The following is a 25,758-nucleotide window of genomic DNA, read 5'->3' as shown; positions in this document are numbered from 1 at the left end:
TTGTCAGGTCTAAATTTAGCTTATCTTGATGGCTAATATATGTATCAGAATAGATTTGAAACAAGAGCTAGAAACTCATTCAAAGAGTTGAATACTGGTAAAGAAACAAACCACGTGTAAGCAGGAATCAAGAGAGTAAAACACATTTTCTATGAATTTTATTCCTTGTGTGTTCATTTCTTTACTCCAACTCAACAACATGTTAGAAAATCTTTAAAGGTCAAATTTTATATCTTCTCTTTGGCCACCCTTAATGACTAAATGTCTGACTGATCTTTAGTGTTATCGTCTAACTCTGATCGACTCTAACCGCCGACAATAACCCTATGGTAGACTTCCTTACATTCGCTATCGGTGCTTCACAACATGCTACAATTCAAAGTTATCCGCTTGCTTACTTACTCATCACTTACTCACTTATTCATTAACTTACTTATACATGTACTCGCTTGCTAGCCGGGGTGGGTTTTGAACTGAGCGTCAAAAGCGCCTCTATGGTGGATAGTTTTGGTTTTGCTCTCCTTTACTGTGTATTTGGTTATAACTAATGCCTGGCGTTAGACAATTAAATTCAAAACCCTTAAATCAACCAAGACTTGAGTTGGTCTGGGCGCGTTTTCCCAAGCTTAAAGACGGTTCATGAGACAGACATTTCCCCTGAGTTTTCATTAGCTCCTTGAAAATATTCAGATTGGCCTTTGGAGTGATTACAGGCATTTTTTTATATTGTCCTTGAAGCGCATTTTCTAAAGGCTCCTTGATACACTACAAAATAGGTCCTACTGATCGGAAAATTTTAAGTGTGCACTCAAAGAAACTACTGAAAAATTAAGAACATATTGGAGGAGGACTTTACTGTTTTTAGAATTAAGATATTTTTTAGATTTAGCTTTTAAACTAGACTTCACTTTCAGTAATTGTAAGATGGTTCTCCAAGATCTTTGCGATATCAAAACGCCTCATTTTGTCGCCCTTTAACTGTTTACAAACTGTGTAAACTGTGATGTCCGGTTTAGTCACCTTCACAAATTCAATGACCTCTTGTCCAGCGGACTTGGATGCTCCAAGTGCTCCAATCATGTCCCCTGTCATGCCAAACACAGCGGCCGCCTGTCTGTCACCTCCAAGACCATATGAGACTTTTTTTTCCAGATAGGAAGCTATCCTATCACAAGTTGATAGGTCTACCTCTGAAAACGTTTTTAGTTCTATGATGTAAAAGAGATAACTTAACAAATAATCAAAGCTGTTTAATGTATCGTACAACGACAGGAAAAAACGAATGAATTCCATGCGTCCGAATCAGCGCACCATTTGTCGTTATCTTTAGTTGAGCTACTTTGAGCACATTTGGACCCAGTCTTTCAAAAAGATGCGTATTTCATTGTTTTATAGCGTGTGAGAGTTTTAAGACTGGAGACTTGCATGTAATCTTTAAGCAATGATTTTGTCGCAAAAAAGACTGGTTTTGTTAACATGTTCGATTAGTTTTTTTCCTCGGGATGTTTACCATAGCTAGTACAGGGCACGTGCAGGCTATTTTCATATAAAGGATTTAAGGCATTAAGGTTTCTCGCGCTTCTGGCAGTTCTTACTTGTTCCATTCTGACTAGGGACAACGTCCAGCCATGCCCGTGATGATTCGCAGTTTATTCCAAAATTTTCTTGAGAGCAAACTAGACAACTGTACCAGCCAAATTCACGGAGCTCAACATTATCAAGGATAAGGGTGGCATCGCACTTTCCCTCCAGTTCGGCTCCATCTTTCAGCCATTGATAGGAATATCTATCCTGCTCCTGCACCTTCAACTCAAAAACCACTTTTGAACCTTCCTGTTGTTTTTGAGATTTAGGTTGCTGTTCGATCTTTATTTCGCTCTGCAGGGGTAAATGTCATAGCTTTAGTAACTGATTTGTTGATTTGTTGAGTACTGCTACTCTAACTGATTGGAAAATTGGTCCGTCACATTATAAAAACTTCCGAAATAGAATCGTCATGACCAATATGTGAATTTAAGTGTTCTTTTGTGGCAGAATCAGACATTGAGTCTCACCGTCACAAGTTCTTTGATAATGGGCTCCTAAATAAGGCTAGTTTTGCCGAAGAGTTATGGTGAAAAGATAAAACAAGCTCCGCCTCCTCATGATGCTTTTCAAAAGTACTTCTGGGGGAAGTTATCAATAAATGAGATTGGAGAATAACTGATATGGCAGCGTTCTTCCTTACTCAAACCTCTTAATTTTTTTTGTTCTTTTATACAAGGGGGAATACTAGTCTATATTAATTTGTGATTAAGAGACTCGCCAACTGTACACTTGAATGAAAAGAAATGCTCTTTTTCCCTGGCATGGACGAACGCGAGAAAACACTGGAAGTAACTTTCAGTGAAATGAAGTTTAAAAATTTTGTAAATTTTTTGTATAGAAGTCTATGAAGGCTTGTCATATTACGTTGACTAGGTCCCTACTGTCCATTGTATGTTGTAGTGAAGGTAGACTTTGAGCATAGCGCATTGGTGGAAGTTGTCCTGGACCTTCAAAATGTAAGAAAAATGTTAGAAAATGAGTATGTATTTTATTCTAAAACAGCACAATTTTTATCAATCAGAAACTCCCCTTTTTATCGTTAAGTTCCATTCAAGATATGGCTTTTGTTCTCATCAATAATCATTTTATAAGCATATCCAGGGATATTTCAATTATAACTCTGAAAGAACAGACTGATATCGCTCTAGCTTTTACACGAGGACAAGGTGAGGTGAAAAGTTGCAATTACCTTCATGGTAGCCAGTTTTTGAGCGCTCGGTGAAGAGGGAGGCTGTGCAAAAAAGCCCTTTACGTAGGGCATTATTGCATGTGTCGTTATCAGGGCAAATTAAAATTTCAGGTAACCAGCGTGGACGATCGATCTTGCTCAACGTTATATAAATCAAGACGTGATCAGTTCAATTCCATAGAAAAGTCAAAAGGACAACCGCTCAGTCATAAATCTGACTTTGTAATAGTCCTTTTGACTTTTGTTTACATTCTTTTACCTGAGCACCGTGATGGACCACCGCATATCTAAGGGAAGGAACATTTCAATTTAGAAGTGGAATTATTGTCGTTGCACTCCTATGCATGTGAAGAAAACATGTCAAAATAGTCTTTTAATATGGTTTTCCTTGCGTCGTCCTTTACTCAAAAAAATAATAAGAAGAAACAATAAAGGAAGACAATAACTGAATGAGTTGCCAGTAATCGGATCCTTGTGTTTGCTCACTAATTTCTAGGATCGCTACGGGGCAAACATTGCAACTCGCGAGAAGGAAATATATGGTGAAAGGTTGTTTAGAGGTTCAAAAAACAGCTTTTTTATTAATGGATAAAGACAAAATTGATACGAGGAAAGTGTAAGTTTTTGTTACAATTACCACGAAACACGTTATAAAAAATATCGAAAAACTTCTCTCCTTGCGTAAGGTCTATTGTGAAATCGTCTACGCGTAATGGTCTCGAAATATTACAAAATTAGCCATAAATCGCCAGGAAATAACTACTTTTTAGTCTTCTCAGTTGTATTTATTTATGTATAGCCTGTTTCCATGCTTGTTAACGTATTTAATAAGCAAATTACAACGATAGAAAATATACCTCCCCAAAGGAGAGAAGTCATTGTCAGCGGAGATGGAAATTATTTTAACCGAGCTGTTGCTCTCTGAAAGGATGAAATAAGCGATGAGAAACATGAGGATATCCCTAGGCCAAGTGATAGTTTGTTTGAGAAAAATCCAAAGGTCTTTTAGCTGTAACTTTTCTTTTCGAACTCCTTGGAGTATCTTGTCAGGAAAAGCAAGATCATGGAAACTCTGACAGAAACAGTGGACATATCATCAGTTGTGCATCGCTCCTTAAGGGACCAATTTGTATCACTCATCGTCACAGAAGAAAGGGTTCTGTTTTGAGCCATTTTCAGCGCTGATTCGTTCTCAATGATCACAGCAAAGAAGCAGTGAAGGTGTTTTATCACTTTAATGTGCCACAATAATATTTAATGCTCAAGCACGCCATTTCAATCTCATCAGCTGCCTCGAGGTAGCTCTTGTAGCGCTCTTTTGTATTACCAAGCACGAAAAAAGTTAGAATTAGACTTAAAACACGTCCAAAAAACTTTTTTGAGCCATTTCTTGGCGATTTATAGTAAGTATTTCTAAATTTCGAGACCATTACGCGATGTCAAATTTACAATGAACTTTATTCCTTGAGACAAGTTAATCGGTAGATTTTACTACATATTTCATGGTTTTTCGGACAAAAACTCACGCTTCCCTTGTATCAGCATTACCCATATCCATCTCTGATGATAGAGCAGCGAAAAAGCCATAATCTCTCTCTAAAATCGTTTTTTCGGACGTCGGAACAACCTTTCGCCAGATGTTTCCTTCTAGTGAGTTGCAATATTTGCCCCGTGGATCCAATAACTAGTAGCCGTAACTGTGTATTCCATTAATAACAGAAGGTGTTAAGTTATTAACGTTTGCGAGAGAGAAACATGAAGATAATAGACGGAAATGGAAGAGGATTAGAGGGAATGTCGTCTTTCTAAAGCTTTATACCTAGCCCGACTAAGTTATGCATTATTACACTCACTTGTTTAAAGAAATGACTACAACAGTCTCCTCCACAACATGCCCTTTGAGTAATGAAATACGCTGACAAGATAAGGTTGAATATTTACTATTACTATTTTTCCTCTCTGACCTCTGCCGAATCTTAACTGAATTGAAGACAATACATCCCTATTTGAAGATCCTACACTGACGCCAACTAAAGAACAATCTAAAATATTCGAGGGCTTAAGATTTGGTCAGTTAGTTCAAGTTTATGTTTTTGGAAGTAATTGAAACTAAATCTGATTAAGTCGTTGGTGCGCTCAATATTCTCTTGTACCCTGTTTGAAAAAAATGTATTCAAATCACGATGTACTTATATATATACAACCGTGAGCTTCGTAATAGACTTCGCTCATGGTCGAGTCTCTGTGGCTCTGTGGTAGAGCATCGGAGTGAGGAATCCTAAGGTCTGAGGTTCGATTCCCTATGGGGACTCACAATTTTTTTTTGTCCCACGCTCGTGACAAGACGAAAAACAACTTCCTCTATTTCTTTACCGAGCACAAAATTTACCATAGTTTTTATTCTTTTACAATATAATATTTTATTACCAAACATTTGCTGCAGAGCTACGTCATTGCGAATACTTTGCTGCCTGTCTGTCGTTTGATTGATTGTGGCTTCTACGTCAAAATGGTTTTGGCTGACATGGTTATCCACGGAACTGTTAGTTGGAACCATTCCTTAAGATAGTTAAATAAGCAAAAGTTTAGCCATAAGTTTTGTACTCCTCTTTGGAAATGAATTTTTCCAAAAGTGTTTTGCGACTGTCCCTTATGCAAATACTAGTCAAAATGAAGTCTTACTTATGAATAAAGGGGGTAAGTTTCTAAAGAAACTGTGGTACTGCGTTGGTGGGAGAGTATAGCAGGATAATTTAGTATTATCAACCGAGTCGAAAACGTAAATTGGCCACCATAAAGAGTTTAAAGGCTGACGTTTCGAGCGCTAGCCCTTTGTCAGAGCGATTGGAGGAATTGTGGATTGTGTGTGGGTTTAGATGTTGAAAATGGAGCTACGCTATTGGTGGGATTATGGGGACGGGAAAACAAGAATGAATTACGTAGAAAAGGTTGTGGTTATTCGTCGTAGTGAATACAATAAAAGCTAAGTTTTTTCGTTTGTCTCACGATGTAGTCACTTGTGACTGGTTTGGATGCGTCCTTGTCGTTTCTTTCTACGTCGCGAAGGTGTTCTCGGAATCGGTCACCTAGTCGTCTTCCTGTCTCACCAATGAATAACTTTTTGCAAAAGTGCAAGTTATGCAGTAAATGACTTTGGCGGAGGTGCACCTAAAGTGATCAATCATCTTAATGGATCTCTTAGGTTTCGACATTTTCTCTACGTTATGAATAAAAGGACAAGTTTTGCAAGGTGAGTGAAGACATCGATTTGAAAGTTCCAGGTTGGTCATTGGTCATGGTTTGAAATGATGCCTATGTTTTTGTCACGTTTGAATGAAATAAGTGGAGGTTGTGAAGAGATAGAATCAGTCTCTGAAGGGTTTTGGAGAAATATAAACTTTTTAAGAATGATAGATTTAACTGCGTAGGTGTTAGGGTGAAATGTGAGAGTGAATGGAATGCGATCAGTGTTTTCATTCTCAGTCGTTTGTAGTGCTGCCTGTCGATCAATTTGTTGGGCACGGTGGTAGCCCGCTTGAACGACAGAAACAGGATAGCCACGTTTACCGAAAAACTGGCACATTGCCTCTGAAATTTCGGAAAAATTAGAGTCGTCAGTACATAAACGATGAAGTCTGAGAAACTGTGAAAAAGGTATGGAATTCTTTACGTGTGAAGAATGCGAAGATGAATACAACAAGTAACTACGTGAATCTGTAGGTTTGTAGTAAACACTAGTGCATAAACCGTTGCCTTCAATTAAAATTTTCATGTCTAGAAAAGCCAAAAAAGTGTCGGAAATTTCCCAGGTATATTTAAGAACCGGATGAAAGGAATTGACGGCGGTTATAAATTGAGTGAGTTCCTCTCTGGTAAAGGGGCTAGCGCCTAGTTTTTCGCCAAAACTAGGTTTTGTAGCCACATCCATTTCATCGGTCGTTGCCTTCATTCCAGAGTTATTCCTAAGGGTTTTTGCTCCAATTTTCATACATCTTATTTTTCTCATTCTAATCAATATCGTCACCAAATTCAGTGCGCCCAAAATTCTTTTCCACGTTGCTCAGGTAGTGTTTATCACGACGAAGATCGCTTTCATATTCGCGTATTTATCCGCAGTTCACACATATGATTTCATGTATTCACAATCAGTTACCATTAACATTCTCATTATCATAATTTATGTTTTCGTTATTTATATTTTGGAATTGTTTCACGGGTATATGTTACAAGATAAACGCCATAAGTCTCTAAAAAGGTATCTAAAATATGAGGAAATCATTTTTCGTTTACCATTGCTTCGTTTCCCTCCGTCACTCTCCAAACCTTCCTGACCGTCCGTCATCTTGTGGTACCGCTTCCCAGAATTGGTATTTTTAACGAGGGAAAGACCGGCTTTACATCTTCCTGAAGAAGCTAATCCAAAGCCAAAACCTTAAAAAAAGGCCTGGACACTAACAATTTCAATGGAATTTATTGCATGATGGGAAAGAAGGGTACGAAAAAACTGCATTTCGCTATGCCTTCATACATTTTCGTACTTATTTTCATTCAGAATGCTCTGTAGATTTTTGCTTCGCAAATTCCACCAGGCTACGTTAGCACGGAGTCACAATTGACTCTTAGGTCATTAAATACTTTGTTGAGTGTGTTTCCCATGAATACCGTGAGGGCTTTAACCGAGGGAATACTGACCTACAACGAGCTATTGTATGAGGGTATCAATGAGGTTAACCGTTAGCCGTAAAAATTGACAATAATTAACCATAAGTCATAAATAAAGTTAATCACGACAACTTTTCTTTAGTTGTAATGGAAAGGAATTCCGTGTTGGCCGTAAAATGGCCAAAATTTTAATTGTTCGCTGTGAAAGCTATCATCCCATTACGGCCCCCTAGTATGTCTGGTAATTTGATCAGATGATGATGACTACCTCTGTCCGTCGTTATCACTCGCTCTGTCTAGAGAACAGTCTGTTGAATCGTAAGTTAAGCGCCGCTTTATCCTCCTCTTTTTTGTTGTCGTTGTATCAAAAAATAGGGCTTAAAGACGATGAACGAAAAATTACCGTAATGATTCGATTAAGCGCATTCGTCCCCATAAGCGCCCCTCTCTAAATAAAGCGCCCCTATTCTGTATCTGCGATAGCACTGTTCGAGTACATTTACATGGAGATCAACCGTGATTCATCTTCCTCTAACTATTCACTTAAAGAATTATTTGGAAAGTAGTGGCCATAGTCTCAGTCTCTCAACTATAATGTTCACGTAAGTGCACCGCTCCTTCAAATAAATGATTTCGTCTCAAAATTTTGCGACGAATACTTGCATGCTAGTCGTTCTAGTCAATAAGGATCCACGGACAACACGCCCGTTTTCAGTCTTCTTAATCCCTTTCAGATAAACAGCATAGGCTTATTTCGCACATTCTGCTGTTTCTTATAAAAGAAATAAGCACCATGCCCTTAATAAGCGTCCTGTTTCGAATAAGCGCCCGCCATTGCGCTACCAAAAACGATTTAGCGTTCGAAGGAACTCAATGCTAGGTGGTTCAACTCAGAATTCAATTAAACGATGAGTTTTAGGCAGAATCAGGTTAAACGTTAGTAAAATTATGATTGGAAAACTTAAACTAAAGTTGTGGATAGGCTTTTTCGTCGTCACTTGAAATGTAGAACAATTAATGAAAATATCGAGTGGACGAACTGTGCACGGACCATTTGGAAAGTGCAGTAAATGTCATTCGTTCATGTATAATTTTAGTCAAAGGTGGTGTTGAACATCATAAATGGTTTCTACAGCATTCTTAACCTTTAAATTTAATTTACCAGTACTGTCCATTTCCACTTCTTTACTTCCTAAAATTTCCAGTTTGTCTGTCCTCTCTTCGTGCTCTTGAACATCTTCAAGATGGTCTTCATTCACGGCTAACAGCTGCATTCCTGAAGAAGCTGAGATTATAAATAAAAATTCGAAATGACATGGTTGTTTCACGTCGCTATGAGTTTCCTGAGAAAATTAATGAAAGTTTGAAAATCGAATTTATCTTTCAAATTTATAGACCCAGCCTAAATTTAGTTTTAAGTTTGGAGCTTTTGTTTGTGAATTTGAAAATGAGAACGGGGTGATGCATGGGATTTTCCAAATACGCGCCTGCGCAGTGGATTCGGAATTTCTAGATATCTTTTATGAACATGCTTCTATGCAAATAGAGATTCATAGTTTTGGGCAGTCTCTTGTGATAACAAATGGATTAGTTTTCACGAAACGAGTCTATAAAACAGGTACTGTCCACAGACAATTTTGAGCATTTTACTGAACAAAACTAGACTAGACAAACTGGTCTCATCCAAGAGAATATAAATATAATTTCTAGCCTCATCCTAATACTGTTTAACATGGGTGACTTCACTTCCTGTATGTGAGAAAAACTTTTATGCCAAAATAACAAAAAATTACCTTCGGTGTTAATTTTAAGCTCTTTCGTTGTTTTTTTATGTGAACGCCTTCCCTGTCGTGTTGACTTTGATGAGCCAAAAAAGCCTAGGAAACAATGGAAAAATGCACTTGTAATTTCCTTATTTTTGTGACCACTATATCCACATAAAATATGATTTCTATGGGTAACCTTCGCCGTATACGTTAAAAATGGCTGGTTTGGACAGAGGGGCTTCTCGACGCACACATAGTGTTCTAATTGCGAAACAGTGGAGTAATGATTTTGTGAGTCAGAGAAATCATGTCTTGGTTAAGTTGGACTCAAATACAGTTAATTCAAAACCTATAATCGACCTTTCCTGTCCACATCATGTGTTGATAGTAAAGCCGAAAACAAAACTATATAAAGTAGGTTTTAAGGGAGTTAGAAACAAATAAATACAATAATCTTACAAATCAGTTGACTAAATCGTGCCTGAAGATGTTTAGCGGGAGTACAGGCGGCTCAAGCTCCACCTGTGAGATGATCATCTTGCGAAATGAGGGTCATAGCAAAATTTTAGGAGTTTGTATGGGAATATTTACGACAGCTCTTAGAAATAAAAAAAATACAGTCAAATTTTCTCCCACGCCATTTGACAGTTTAGCTCAGCTCTTGAAATGATACCTTTAAACTTCCTGAAAAGCGTTGGCCTTGATGCACCTGGCTCATCACATTCATTTGATGGCGACACAGCTAAAACAAAATATTAGAAGAAATAGAATAAATCTTAGATATTATATACATACTGAGAATTACTCACAGTTCTCTTCATAAGAAAACCCGCTTAAAAATTCTAATAGCCAATCACAGCAGCAAAATGGCTTTCTCACTAGTGCGTGATGCGATTCGTCCAATTAGGAGAGACTCGTCAAACCTTCATAGCGAGAAAAGTTTCGTACCAAGGTACAATACTCGTACTTTTAACAATGGCTCAAGGATCCACGAGATTTGAGCATTTAGGAAAGTAAATTGACGACTACTTTATCGAGCAACAAAGCAAAAATTCATGAGATGTGAAGCTACTCATCGAATTTCTGAGATAAAAAAAAAAGACGAGCAAAGAAATCCTGAAGACATCAAAGCCAGAGAATTAACCGAATATATCTGCGAGTTTATCCTTCGTGTGAAGTGAAAAGAGGGCAGACTTTGAACTTCCAAGTCTTAGAGGTCTGTTTTCAAGTTAAATCGACATTTGAAAGAATGTAATTATCCCGTCAGTGTCATCGCAAACGTTGCTTTTGAACGCGCAAGAAAATGTCTTGAAGCTATAAACAAGCAGCTTAAAAAGGAGGGAAAAGAAAATAAACCTAAAGGAACAGAAACCTTAAGCGATGGGATCAATATTCTCTGCGAAAAAAGCCTTCTGGGAATTTCAAACGGAGAAACATTGACAAATACACTCTGGCTCTTCGACTCACTGCTTTTTGGTCTACGAAGATGTGGAGAGCATCAGCAAATGTGCTGGGGAGACGTTCATCTCATGAAAGATGCAGATGGAGCTGACCATTTACATTTTTCTGAAAGACAAATTAAAACTAGAAGTGGAGCTGATCCACGTAATGTCCAACCGATCAAACGTAAAGCTTTCGCGACTCCAAATTTACCGCGCGAACGAGATCCTGTTGTTTTTTTCAAGATCTATTCTGAAAAGAGACCAGAGTCCATGAACAAACAAACTGCACCCTTTTATCTGGGTGTTCATACTACAAAAAACTCCGGTAAAAGTTGGTTTAAAGCCAGTGCAACAACAACAAACTTATAAACAAATAAAACTCATATTTGACTCTTCACACGACGACGACAGTCCACGTTTGACATAGAAAGAGTCAGTTTTCTAAAAAGCTAAGTACATATTTTTGTCGAGCTTTCCCTCCTTTTCATTCAGTAAAACTGTAGGCCAGTCCTTACCACAAAATCGCGTTTTCTGCGTCCAAATTGAATTATTCTTCAGTAGCACGGTATAGTTTGCGTCTTCATCTTACGTATCGCTCTTTCTCGTTGATTTTCATAACAATTTCTGCTCAGTTTCTCCGTGTCATTGCTTTCATTCAACGATCAATCAATCAGACCTTCTCTTTTCTGGTCGGCAGTTCATTCAGTTTCCGGCGCTTTGATTGGTTTATCGCACTTTTCTGACCGGTTTGATGAGAATCGGCGGCTTGATCACAAAATAAGGTTAAATTTATCATTATCTCTGACAAAATTACTTGTGTCAGAGAAGCAATAAACCACACTTTCTACCGGCTAATAAACCACTTGAAATGTTGGGAGAACACTCAAAAAGTTTGAAAATACTTGACTTCGCCTTGTGGTTTACAAACTTTTCTCTGCGGACTTGTTCTACCAACATCTTGGAAACCCAGTGATAAATATCCTGAATACTTATACTTATACTTATGCCACAGGAAGGATGAACCTTCGGGCACTCCCGAATTACCACCTTAACGACTTGGTGCTTGTTCTTAAAGAATAGTGCTCCTAATCTCTCACACAACTAAAAAATTTGGCTTCAAATTAATCATAGCGTGGCATTTTAGTGTTCCGTTTCAGATGACAAAAGAGCACGATCCAATATTTTCCTACTATATTTGTTATTTAAAGAAGTAGGGGGTGAATAGATGCCTTACAAGAACAAGTTTCCTTTGTCGTGATATCAAAACCGAAAAAACTCATTTTAGCAAAAGTGAGCTTATTGAGGAAAATAAAAGGAGCTTGTAAAATATTAAAGTAACAAGTGCTCAAAAGGTTCTTCTTTTTACTTTAGTTTTTTGAACGAAATTATGATTGGGGGCCCAATCTGATGATTCGGATGTATATTCAAAAATCCCTAGGCACCTCATGTTCAAGTCCTTTTCTAGCGATGAGCCTTCTCTCTGCAAACTCTGCCCATTATATTCTACTTTGCCGCGCCATTGTTGTGAATCTTAAGGTAAGGTTGCCGACAAACGTTATCGCGCCGATACAATCCATTGCTAGTTAAACCTTACCCCTATGTTTTTCCATTTCTTTGACACTCCCTTGTTCCTCTTTTAGTCTCTTGCCTGAAGCTTTATATAGAGCAGAAGTCAAACCAAAAAATCAATAACTCGACAAAGATAACTACGATTGAGAGTTACGGCGAAGTATTAAGTAAAAAGCTACTGACGTGATTTAAAAGTGACCTAGAACTGTCGTGGTTGGCTTTTTCGGTCGATCATCAGTCAGTGGACTTACGAATGTCGGGTTTGTTGTAAAGAGTGATAGTCTCGCACAAGAGGGTATACCTTTTCAACAGCTCCTTACCTTTACGCTCACTCTTATTCTGCCCCTCTCTGGGGGCTTGCAGCTCATTTTTAGGTAACTCTTTTTCTCTGTCCCTGGATGCTTGAGTTGGAAAAGCAACGATTTCTTAGCTATAATGAAGGTGTCTTGATTGGGAACTATGTCACAGTAAATTTAATGCTTGTGTACCATTACCAATCTTTATGGACAGATATTCGTTCAATTTGGCTCAATTTCGATCATAAATCAAAAGAAATGCTTAGTCCAAAAAATGAACGTTTCATTGCGTCCTTAACCTCTTGAATCATCCAGCTCCTCTGAAAGTCGTTTCCCTGCCTTTCCGGAGTTTTCCAGTTCTTTCTTAAGGGACTCTTTTTTTCCTCTCCGTCGAAGCTTAAGTTGAATAAGCTTAATTTATTAGCTTAGCAAGAAAGCATCTCGAGGGATATGTTTTCACAAGTAGAAAGCGAGAAGAGGTTTAAGGATGAGGTACAACTAGGTAAACGCACTCTCCTCGCTCATTTGCGCAATCCTGTGTGTTTGCTTAACCCGCATTGATACACGATGGTTGGTCTTTGGGAAGTAGAAAGTAGACTCAAACCAAAAGAAAATGGTACAGTAAGAGAATTTGATCCCTACCGGGGCGTGGAAAGTTCAAATTCACAACCCTTGGAACATCGTTTTGCAACACCCTATTTATGCAAAATGTAGTGTTTTAACAGGTTCCACCAAAAGATGACTCCGATTACAGCAGGATTTAGCCACAGACAGCAAACCACGTCATTGCATTACTAGTGAATCTTTGAATCATTAACAAAATGAATGCTTCTTGAAACAATGTATAGACAAAGTCAAATATACATCCACCCCTGGGTTGAAAGGAAACTGAAAGAAGAATAAAACTTAAGGAGCTCTCCATGATTCCGAAATGACAAAACAAATACCTTCTGAAGTTACTTCAAGCTCTTTCAATTGAGTTTTTTGATGTGAACGCCTTCCCGCTGTGGATGACTTTGATGAGACAAAGAAGCCTACAATAGAAGAAAAAATCGTTGTCATTTTCCCTTTTTCTGTCTCAGCTTTGTCTAACCATGTTCAGATTTTGTTCAATGGAGACAACTAAAAGAGCAGGCGGGGGAAAGGCGGTGGTCGAGATAGCTGAGATAGCCTGAGATAAGCTTGTCAAAATTACCATTGTCTGTGAAATTTCAATTCAAATCAAAACTTTTTGTATTGTAAGCATGTAAAAAAAAAAAACGAGTGCAAGAGCTAGCGAAACGGATTACACCCAGCCCTGCGAACGACGTGTATGTAAGACAAACTTGCAACAGATTTGCAGATACCCATAATATCTACGTGATTTTTCTGCAGGAGTGTGGAAAACTTTTCATTATAAAAAGTACCAAGATTAAAACATGACGTTTCGTTATTCTACCGCGAAAGTTGTGAAGTTGGTTAGGTCGTTTCTCAATTTGATCGGATTGGTTCTAGCTACACCAATAAGTATCATCAAAATCACGTCTTTTTATTAGACATTACGTTGTTTGTTATGACAGCAATAGTTTTCTTAACTGACCATTTACTCTCAAATCGCGACAGCTTAATTAGCTTCCAAGAAAGCTAATCAGAATGTAATCGACTTTTTCCTTTCTCTCAGGAATGTATAGGCTGCACGAAAAACATTTGTAACTGAATTTGGTTAAGAGAGCAATGATTAACAGAGCACTAGCAAACAACAATACCGGCAAAATAATTCGTTTGAAATAAGACCTTTGTGCATTCTTTCCACATGAGACATCCATGCAAAATTATTATGTGAAATTTGTTTGATGAATATTTGAAAATCATGTGAAAATGTAACTCCACCGCTGGTTTTTCAATTGAGGTTTGTCACGCATTTACGAGAATAGAAAGTGAAAAGGATCGCTAACATTATTCACATGCTTTTCATATGTTTTCACATGCCTTCTTCATGTGGCAAATCTCACATGTGTACGAACTTTTTAAGTTAAATGACTGATAAAACTACGTGAATGCACCGTGAGAATTGCCACCCTATTATTCACATAACATTTCACACACTTTTTGACGAGGTTGCTTCTAAAAATGTTACCTTTAAATTTTTTAAAAAGCGTCGGGCTTGAAGAATCTGTTTCATCATATTCATCTGATGGCGCTGCCGCTAAAAGAAAGGAACAGAGACAAAATCACATTTTTTTGTAGATTTCTAGATTTCCTGAATAATGGTTGTGTTACAGAGACAAGAAATCTTTTGGCTTTCGTTAATTACCAAGCCAACCATTGTCAATGATTAAAAGCGACGGCAATGAATAAGTTGCCAAAAATCGGATCCTTGCGTTTGCGCAAAGATCTCTGGGATGGCCACGGGGCAAGCATTGCAAGTGGGGAAAGGTTGTTTCGACGTGCAAAGAAAAGATTTTGGAGATAAATAGTCGCTTTTTCGCCGCTGTTTTATCCTTAACGGTTTTAGGTATTGTTTATACGAGGGAAGCGTGAGTTTTTGAATATCTATAAATCCATATTTATCAAACCATTTTCACGAGCCCCTTGGTGTTTGCTGATAATGCTTCTGAAACTGTTAAATCGTAAATTAGTCAAAAGACACGATTAAAAAGGAGGTACAAGTTTCTATGCCTCGGTCCTACCTCTCAGTTCATTATTCTCCTGTGAAAGCTGTTTCACGGCTTCTCTAGATGATTTCAGCTTTTTCGTCAGTAACTCTTTTTCCTTCTCTGCGGACACTAAAAGGAAATCAAAAGGAAATGATTGATTCGTTGTCAAGAAATTTGCTAAAAAAGGGTTATTCAAATACATCAAAGACTCAATTGTATACGATTACCGAGTTCAAGTTCTTGTGGGCAGAATATCCAATAGTTATCTGAAATCCAAGGAAATGCTCACAAAAAGCTGAGCGTTTCACTTCCTTCTCACCTCTAAGTTCATTCATCATCTCTGAAAGCTGTTTTAGGGCTTCTTTAGAGGTGTTCAGTGACTCTTTTTCCCTATCCGTTGATGCTTCAGTTGAAAGAGCAACATTTTATTAGCTTTAATGAAGGTGTCTTGACTGGGAATGATGACAATAAATGTATGCAATTACCGGTTTTTGTGAGCAGATAATTGTTGGTTTAATATCGTAAATCAGTCAAAAGACACGCTTAAAAAAGGAGGTGCAAGTTTCTATGTCTTGGTCCTACCTCTCACTTCATTCATTTCCTGTGAAAGCTGTTTTACTTCTTCTCCGGATGATTTCAGCTCTTTCGTCAGAAACTCTTTTTCTGCCTTTGTGGATACTTAAGTTCAAAAGAAAACTATTGATTTCTTGTCAAGAAATTGGCTAAAATGAGAGTCATCCGAATACATCAAAGACTCAATTGTATACGATTACCGAGTTCTTGAGGGCTGAATATCTTCCAGTAGTTATCTGAAATCAAAGGAAACGCTCACAAAAAGCTGAGCGTTTCACTTCCTTCTCACCTTTAAGATCGTTCATCATCTCTGACAGCTGTTTAAAGGCTTCTTTGGAGTTCAATAACTCTTTTTCCCTATCTCTAGATGCTTTCAGCTCTTTCATCAGTAACTCTTTCTCAGTCCCTGCGGACACTAAAGTTCAAAAGGAAACGATTGATCTGTTTTCAAGAAATTGGCTAAATTAAGAGTTATTCAAATACATCAAGGACTCAATTGTATACGATTACCAAGTTCTTGTGGGCAGAATATCTTATATCCAATAGTTGACTGAAATTAAAGGAAACGCTCACAAAAAGCTGAGCGTTTCCGCACTTCCTTCTCACCTCTAAGTTCATTCATCATCTCTGAAAGCCGTTTTAAGGCTTCTTTAAAGGTGTTCAGTGACTCTTTTTCCCTATCCGTTGATGCTTAAGTTGAAAGAACAACATTTTATTAGCTGTATTGAAGGTGTCTTGACTGGGAAGGATGACAATAAATGTATGCAATTACCGGTTTTTGTGAGCAGATAATTGTTGGTTTAACATCGTAAATCAGTCAAAAGACAGCGCTTAAAAAAAAAGGTGCAAGTTTCTATGTCTCGGTCCTACCTCTCACTTCATTTAATTCTTGTGAAAGCTGTTTTACAGCTTCTCTGGATGATTTCAGCTCTTTCGTCAGTAACTCTTTTTCCATCTCCGCGGACACTGAAGTTCAAAAGGGAATGATGGATTTGTTGTTAAGAAATTTGCTAAAATAAGAGTTATTCAAATACATCAAAGACTCAATTGTATACGATTACCGAGTTCTTTTTTTGACTCTTTTTCCCTATCTTTTGATGCTTAAGTTGAAAGAGCAACATTTTATTAGCTATAATGAAGGTGTCTTGACTGGGAATGATGACAATATGCAATGACCGGTTTTTGTAGGTAGACAATTGTTGGTTTAACGTCGTAAATCAGTCAAAAGACGCGCTTAAAAAAGGAGGTGCAAGTTTCTAGAAGGAATTGTGTGGGGAAAGGTTGTTTCGACGTCCAAAGAAACGATTTTGGAGATAAATGATCGCTTTTTCGCCGCTGTTTTATCCTTAACGGTTTTAGGTATTATTGATACGAGGGAAGGGTAAGTTTTCAAATAACCATAAATCCATATTTTTCAAACCATTTTCACGAGCCCTTTAGCGTTTGCTGATAACGCTTCTGAAACTGCCAAATCGTAAATCAGTCAAAAGACGCGCTTAAAAGGGAGGTGCAAGTTCAGAAGGTACAGAACATCGTCCAATAGTCACCTGAAATCATAGGAAACGCTCACAAAAGCTGAGATATTTACTGCTTTCTTACCTACAAGTTCATTCATCCTCTCTGAGAGCTGTTTTAAGGCTTCTAGGGAGGTGTTCACTGACTCTTTCTCGCTCTTTGTTGATGCTTGAGTTAAAACAAAACGATTAATTAGTTTTAAAGAACTAGGCTTGATTAAGTTATTACAATTCATTGAAATCTTAGCTTAGTATCACTACCGCGAGTTTCTTAGGGCAGAAAATTATAATGAATGTTGCAAATCAAAGGAAACAGCCACAAAAACGCTGAGCGTTATAATGTCTTCATACCTCTAATTCCATTCATTGTCACTGACATCTCTTTACGGGCTTCTCTGAAGGTGTGCAGCTTGTTCGTCATTAAATCTTTTTCCCTCTCCTTCATTACTTGATTGAAAAACAAATGCATCCATAAGATTGGGCTTGAATGGGAGTTAGGATAAAAAAAATCAAAGTCTTGCATACCACTCCTAAGTTTTTCAATAGGCTCCATCTCGGCAAAAGCTGCATATTTTGATTTTCCCTTACCTATCAGCCCAACTATCTCCTCTGAGAGCTTCTCCATGCGTTGTGTATAGGTGTCTAGCCTCTCACCAAAAGACTCTATAATTTTTGTAAAGAAGTTTCCGTGAAAAGAAATTCAAAGAGAGCCCGCTAATGTTTTATTTTTTAAACTAAATCCAGGCCATCGATGCCTTCAATGTGTATCAGTCAGCCCTTACCTTGAAATTGTCCAAGCATTTGAGTGGATCCCACAGAAACCTCTTCTGCTCTCTTAAGAAGAACATCATTCCTCTCTGCAGAACCTTAGTTGGAGAAACATTTAACAAAATGAAACATAAACTTACATTTATTTACACACCCGTTTTCAACAACGTTGCAATTTGAAATTATAGGAGATATGTACACCTTTTCTTTATGCCATTGAAAAAGTGCTGACAGAATAGATTAGAGGGATTTTTTTCAAAAGGGAAGTACAATAGCTGGGAGTAGAGCGCAATATGTGTTGCGATAGGGGAAAAAACAGAGAGACAATACTTTCATCCCTACAAGCCTGTTTCGTGATTTTAAAATCCCCAGATGAGTGAACAATCACGAAACAGGCTTGTAGGGATGAAAGTATAGTCTCTCTGTGCATACATACATATATATATATATATATATATATATATATATATATATATATATATATATATAATATTTTCATGGTTATTTACCATATTATTTCCAAGGCAATAAACCAGCCAATCAACCAAACAACCGGTCGACCGTCAAGTCAAACAATTTAGCAGCTAACAACCAACCAAACAACCAACCAAGGCAACCAACCAAGGCACCCAAACAACCAACCAAACAGCCAGCCAAATGACCAAGTATCCCATCAACCAACAAATCAGTAAACCAAGTAACTTGAGCAACCGAACAATTAATAATGGTAATAGTCCAATTCGGTCTCTAATCATATTAATGATTAACAAAATCGGACGACCGCGAAGCGAGGGCGTCCGATTACAGCCAACTGTCCGATTACAACTGTACAGAGTGATTAGTGATATATAAAGCAGCTGATGCACCAATCACATTTGAGGAAATTGTAATGGTTACGATTAACTCCTTGACAAAACACTGACCGAAAAAGTGAAAATGGACCGCGAAACAACCGGGACCACAAACCAGCCATCAAACAAACCTTTCATGAAAAGCTAAAAAAATGCTATAAATACATTTCCTCGCAAAGTTATTTGAAGGAGCCATTATAGGAATTTGGGTTTAATCATAAGATCAAGCTATCGGGTAATACGAATAGTGAAGTTAATGATCTTTCAGTATTTGGACAGTTTGAATGATACAGATAGAAAAGTCTTTAAACCCTGAGTTAATTTCCCTCCATGAGTTGCTCCTTTTCAAATGGTGGCAACTTGATTCTAAGACATTTGACTGGAATTTCAATTGGTCACCGTAGCAGTTACCTTCATCGCCCAGATATACTCCGCTGCCACTCTGCATCTCTTTATGGCCTTTGTTTATAGTTTACCACTGCGAATGAGCATATCCTTCGTGCTCACCGATCTTCAGGCGATGAGTACATGGGTTTTATTCCTAAAATGCAGATACTATAGTTATTAATGAGGTTAAAAGTTGTTTGTTTATAAAAATTTTCTATCATCGCCAACATTTTACAAGTGCCGATGATTTGTCGCGACTTGACAAAGTTTGGCCGAGCGAACAAATCTTCAGACGCCCCGCCGACAAAATTTGTCTCGGGTAAAAATTTGGCAAAATCGTGATGAATTTGTCAACCATTTGTCGTATAGGCTACGACAAGCGTGTGATTGAACTGAAATCAGGTTCGTAGAAAGGCGGCAAAATTGTCTTTTGCTGCAAAACTCAGGGATTATAAAATTTTAAAACGAATTGGGGTAAATCCTGGAAATTGGAGGTGGAACCTTTGCCAACTATCCTGGCCGGTCTTATGTACAGATCAGGCGATGACGAAATTTGACGGCTTTGAAATCTTTAATGCGGATGGAACAGACGAAACAAAAATTTGTCACGACATAATTAGTTCGTTGATTTTGTCAGGAAAATTCTAGTTTTGTAATGTACTCGTACTCATTAACACCAAATTGCACTCGAAATCATGTTTTTACCTATATTTCTTGACAATGTATCAGACTAGACTGACTGCGATATTTAAATAATCTCATAAAGCCCAAATATCTTAAGCCCCAAATGCAAATGGACACGCTTAAAACGAAAAAAAAAAGGACTAAGAATACAGGCATTTATTTAGCCTACGTAAAGCCACGCCCTTACCTCAAAGGAGAAACGAAAGGAAGGGATCCTTCCCTAGTGGAGGAGGGTACGGGTACACGTAGGCTAGCAGCTCATTTGAATGAATGAGTCGCTAGTAATCGAGTCCTTGTGCTCTCGCAAAGATTTCTGGGATTCCTACGGGGCAAACATTGCAATTCGCCAGTAAGATATGTACAGCGAGAGGTTGCTTCAACGCCGGAATAAAACGGTTTTGGAGAGAGATTATCACTTTTTTACCGCTGTCTTATTAGATATGGATTTGGGTAATGTTGATACAACGGAAGTATAAGTTTTTGTCTTAACTACCATGAAATATATATTAAAATCTACGACTAACATTTTTCCATGCGCGATTTTTATTGCGAAATTAACTTCGCTTAATGGTCTTGAATTTTAGAAATATTTATTATAAATCGCTAGGAAATAACTCAATCAAGCCTTTCCACTTTTTTTTACGTGAGCTAAGTCTACTTCTAATAGTTTTTTTCTTGGCTTGGTGATACAAAAGAGCGCTACAACAGCCACCTTAAGGCAACAGGAGATTGAACTGGTGTGCTTGAGCATTGAGGAATGCGCTAAAGGGATTACTGACTTACATTCCCTCTATGTTTTGATCAGTGAGAACGAACCAGCGTTGATAATCAGCTTAAAACTAATCCTTTCTTCTGCAACGATGAGTAGATGCAAATGGAGGATCCATGCACAACTGAATATACGTCCACAGTTTCTGCCGGAATTTCCGTGATCTTGCTTTTCTCCTCCAAGGACGTCGAGGAGAAAAATGGCAGAGCAAACACCTTTGGATTTTTCTCAAAAAAAGACCCAGCACTTGACTAAGGGGTTTCCTTACGTTTTTCAAGTTGTTTATTTAATACGATATCAAGTATGAAAACAAGTAGAACATACAACTGAAAAAACTTAAATGAGCTATACTTAGCGATTTATGGCTAATTTTGTATTTCGTCGAGACCAGTACGTGATGACAATTTCACAATAAACCTTAAGCAAGGACAGAAGTTTATCGGTATATTTTATAAGATATATCGCGGTAATTGTAACAAAGACTTACGCTTCCCTCGTATCAACATTATCTCCATCCATATATGATAAAACTGCGGCGAAAAAGCGTTAATCTCTCTCCAAAATCGATTTTTTGGACGTTGAAACAACTTTTCGTCATTCATTTCCTTCTCGCAACTTGCAATGTTTGCCCCGTGGCGATCCCAGAAATCTTTGCGCAAACACAAGGATCCGATTACTGGCAACTTACTCACGGCGTCCGTAGTTTTGATCTTTAACTCGATGACAATATCGTGTAAGGCTAGTGATCTCTTAATTCAACAAATCCCTGATTATTCCATACCTAGACTGCGTCAGGCTTAATCGGGAGTTTGTCAGAACCCGGCACCGCGATATATAATAATTCCTGACAACTCCATGTACAGTTTTTACGCAACCCCTGTCAACAATAGTAAAGTGATTATGACAATTACTTGGAACTAGATTTGCCTTATGCTACGAGAAAATCAGGAGTCGGTCTTCCAATTTACAATTTACCGTGCTTTGTACTCGATCGTCCGGCTGAAAAGCAAACTAACCATAAGTGTTCAAATAAATTATTAATCCTTGAAAACTTTGAATTAATTTCAGTGATCCCTATATTTACCATGCAAGAAATACTTTACAAATGTTCTGGAGAAGAACAAGTAGACAATTTCTCTTGTTTTGAAGACCATCGACATGCAGGTTCCCACGAAAGTATTTTTAAATATTAAATTATTCAGACAGACCTTCAATCGATCTTAAATCATGATCATCAACAATTAACTCTTGAATACCTTTTATCTCTGTCACAGATCAGTACTCATGCTCACAAAAGAACCAGACAAAGACAAGTTAATAATAATGCGAAAAATTGCTGAATCACGCATTCTTATCTTAAAGTTATCAACTGCAAAAGGTTGCCATATATCCTTTGCATATCTTAAATTATGCATGACTCCGGCTAAGTGAGTTGGATTTCAGCCGAGTACCATGAATTTATAAAACCTAACCGACGTTAACAATGTATTTAATGCATGATCCTCGCTAAATTTACTTAAATTGTTAGTTATCGTAATCGTATGCTCGGCGTCGGCCATCATGTACGACGTAGTCGTTTTTTATCAGCCAGTCAAATCCTTAGGACTAAATTCTTCAAGAACTGAGAAAGGTGATTTTGAATTGTTTTTGAGCTATTGAGAGGCTCTGGCCATCAATTTTAGTCAAATATCCTTTGAAATGCATATAACATTTCTCGTGGACTGGTATCCTTAATTTATTTTAAAGCGAGCACGTTTAACGCGTGATTTATGAACAAATCATACGAAGCACGCTGAGAATTTGTTGAATATCTTCGTACGATAAGCAGTTGTTGAGACATCAAATCATTAGCAGAGCTCCGTTAACTAGTATCATCTAAAAATGCAATACAGTAAGGCACTCACCAATAGCTTTTGGCACTTTCCATCTCCACCCGGAACTAGGTTATTGTAACGTAAATATGTGAGCCATCTCTTCACTATGACATCGGATTACTTAGTTTCTTTTCTTGATGGTAACCAGGCCTACGAGCCACAATTTGTATTAGCGATAGAACGATTATAATACATTATTCCGAGGGCTTTCGGCTGTCAAAGTCGATCGCAAAGAACCAACGGTCTGTTTGCTGTATTTAGCGGTTTGTGTGCATTCGTGATTTAGTCATTAAGTCATTTGTTTACACAAACAAGCACACCCAAGATATAGTTAAAGTTAAAGCTATAGCGATATTACAAGTAGAAATCGCGAAATAACAGTGTGGATAACAACCAAAAAATTAAAGGAGTACGTACTCTCCAAAGCTGAGCTCTTCCCGATCAAACCGCAACGTGAACTTCCCGTTTAGGCTACTTTGATCACGTGTCAAAAGGCAAATGATATTGGCTTTTTCGAGGTTTCTAGATCTACAGCAACATCTTGCCAACCTGTCCATGCGGACATCTCTCGCAGCATCTCTTGCCTCACTTTCGTCACGGGGAAAAAAATTCTGGACCTCGAGTTCCCTCTTTGTTAGTGCCATGTACAAAGCGTGTTTATCATGTTAATGATCAAAATAAAATCAAAGTCAAAAATCAAATCGTTCACTGGTACACCGTAATCATTAATAATTAATAATCAACCCTTTAAACCCTAAGAGTGACTAACATCTAATTTCTCCCTACAATATCACCTCTGAATCACACATTAAGGTCATGAGAATGAAGGAAATGATTACCAACAAAAGAAACTTTTGATCAGTAAACAAATTCTCCTTATAGGCATGTTAGGAAATGTGTAAAGAACAGAATGGAGAATATACATAGTGACGTTAGGGTGTAAGGAGTTAAAGTGGCCGAAAATGGACGTGGGGACGGTGAATTCGCAGAGAAGTCGGGTGTGTATTTTTACAACTTTCCGTTATGTGACGTAATGGTAGGCAAAGGTTCGTTAAGTAAGAATCCTTCGAGTAATTAAACTACGATCAACAGAAAGCTCTGTTCTGGTCTGCGATTTCAGTCAGATTATTCAAATATATGGAAGGAAAAGTCTCAAGGATATTCTTATGAGCTATAAACTTCGTCAATCAAACAACAATAAAAAATCAACAACCCACTCAGCCACAAACTTTGAGGTAATTTGGAGGTAAACCGAGGTCGAGCAAGCTCTCTCGATCAAAAAATAGCTGGTGCATGACTAAAATTTTTCCTAGCAATCAGGGATCAGCAGCTAGCTTTGTTCACGTCCTTACAGGTGACGGAATAATTATACTTCACGTAGGTTAAGCGTCTTTCTAGTGCTTTAATTGCTCATTCAAATCATCAATCGAGGCGAATCGAGATGGGAATTTTTATGACTTTAACAATGACCCATTTGGCCGTTAGCGGAGGGACTTGAGACGTTGCAAACTGGTCGTTAGCGAAACCGAGTCCAGTCTAGGGCGAAACGACCCCTACGTTTGACAGTAAGGGATTGCAGCGATCCCACAAATGATTTGTTATCACCTGGGTAAGTCAGAAACATTTCTTACTTCGCGGATTAACGTCTCCACAAGATCATATAGGATATTAAATTCTCCCGTCTAGAATTTAAGGACTGATAGTAGACATATTTTCACAGACAGGTTTCGTCACACCAAGGAATACCCATTGTTAAAATTAGAATCGGTTGTTGTATTTTTCACAGACAGACATGCAAGTAAACTGAGAAAATTTAAACTACTTTACTTCAGTAGGATTTCGAACCCATATGAGCTCGATAAGTTATTTAACAGAATGGCTCAATTGAAACTTTCACTTTCTGCCGGTTGAGGCAAAAATATGGCCAACCAAATTTGTCCAACATGCACAGATCTAACCCTGTAAGTCATCTCGGGAAGACATTCTGTTTCATTTCCAATCTGTGACCACATAAAAAGCAGTTGGTTGGGTGTTTTTGTATTTGACGGATAAGGCACATCAAACCCTAGCTAACCTCAGCCCGAAGCATTTAAGACAAACATTAAACATGGGTTTCGTGGTTTGTAAATTTCCGTAAACCCTGTTGATATCATTGACCACAGTTCTGAAAACCTTTTTAGCAGATCGACAAAGCTTGACAACAAATATTTGCCTTTATACTCGTTCGAGCGGTGTGCTTAGCATTAAAATGTTCAAGGGCCATTTCTATTTCAAGAGCCACTCGCTGTAGAATTAATGGGTTCTGGCTATTACTCTTAGTCTAACACTGAATCATTCACCCTAAGCATATAAATTTTAATATAGCCCGGAAGTAGCCACCATGTATGAACGTGTGGGAAGCTTCCCAGCTATAATATGTTTACTTATCTTGAAAAACAACATTTTCCTTAAGGTCCTTAAATCATCTTGCTCAACCTACCCATAAATCTCCAGGTGTTTCAAACGAAGTGAATTGCAACATCTCAGACGGGGGGTGCTTAATTGTTACGGGCGATAGGAAATAAATGAAAAACAGAGTCAAATGCTGGTTCTATCTTTTTCGGTTTGATCGCGGTTTGTGCGTTAGTTTCTGTTGTATTTGCCATATCAGATAAATTAACGGTTACAAGTTCGGGGTATTACAAATTACAGAAGCAATGTAAGACAAAATACGCGAAGGACTTACTTACCAAGTCTTCCAAAGAAACAAACTCTCGTAGAAGTAACTTGCCAACAAGCTCTTTTGAGCACTGCGACAGGAGCGGAGAAGTGAGCGCGAGAGGTCCGCGAGGGATCTAGGCACCAGCTCGCACCAACCTTCGTAGATCGCGCGCCGGCGCGAAACGCGCGGGCTTCGTCTCTCCTGTTGCAGCACCAATGAGAACGTGCTCGCGGTCTCAAACTGGAGTGGGTTCGGGCTTAGCCGGTTTTAATAGATTATAATGGATTACCCGATGCAAGGAGAATTTGCATGTGTTTAAAGGTTGATCGACAATCATTTAGGTGTTAGAAGTTAGGGAAATCTTTATCACAAATTTAAAAAGATGTGAAAAAACATGATCATCTACTCTTACGAGATATTGGTTTTCATAAGTTCACGATACCAAGAGGAAATAATTCTTCTGATAACACCTACTACAGGGTATATAATC

At 38.0% G+C, this 25,758-nt stretch overlaps 1 protein-coding gene across 2 annotated transcripts; it reads right to left on the bottom strand.

Moving 5' to 3' along the window:
- Positions 1-150: 150 nt before the first annotated feature.
- On the bottom strand, positions 151-23,204 carry LOC131794885 (uncharacterized). Of its 2 annotated transcripts, XM_066161690.1 has the most exons (27): positions 22,985-23,204; positions 22,598-22,717; positions 19,265-19,394; positions 18,017-18,100; positions 17,823-17,897; positions 17,586-17,681; positions 17,320-17,403; positions 16,591-16,686; positions 16,327-16,410; positions 16,010-16,135; positions 15,730-15,825; positions 15,467-15,550; positions 15,181-15,276; positions 14,628-14,696; positions 13,459-13,545; positions 12,536-12,616; positions 12,241-12,300; positions 9,878-9,946; positions 9,232-9,315; positions 8,601-8,723; positions 7,067-7,189; positions 5,204-5,335; positions 4,630-4,691; positions 3,036-3,063; positions 2,452-2,534; positions 1,596-1,878; positions 151-1,208 (listed from the first exon to the last, which is right to left on the bottom strand). In XM_066161690.1, exons 3-27 carry the CDS (start codon positions 19,299-19,301, stop codon positions 898-900), a joined length of 2,553 nt encoding a protein of 850 aa, XP_066017787.1. In that variant the 5' UTR covers positions 19,302-19,394; positions 22,598-22,717; positions 22,985-23,204; the 3' UTR covers positions 151-897. The 2 variants fall into 2 exon arrangements, with proteins under 2 accessions (XP_066017787.1, XP_066017788.1); XM_066161691.1 differs by lacking the exon at positions 12,536-12,616.
- Positions 23,205-25,758: the final 2,554 nt, after the last annotated feature.

The sequence above is a fragment of the Pocillopora verrucosa genome, chromosome 14, assembly GCF_036669915.1.
Source record: "Pocillopora verrucosa isolate sample1 chromosome 14, ASM3666991v2, whole genome shotgun sequence".
Lineage (NCBI taxonomy): Eukaryota > Metazoa > Cnidaria > Anthozoa > Scleractinia > Pocilloporidae > Pocillopora > Pocillopora verrucosa.
This window is presented reverse-complemented; position numbering and strand designations above follow the sequence as displayed.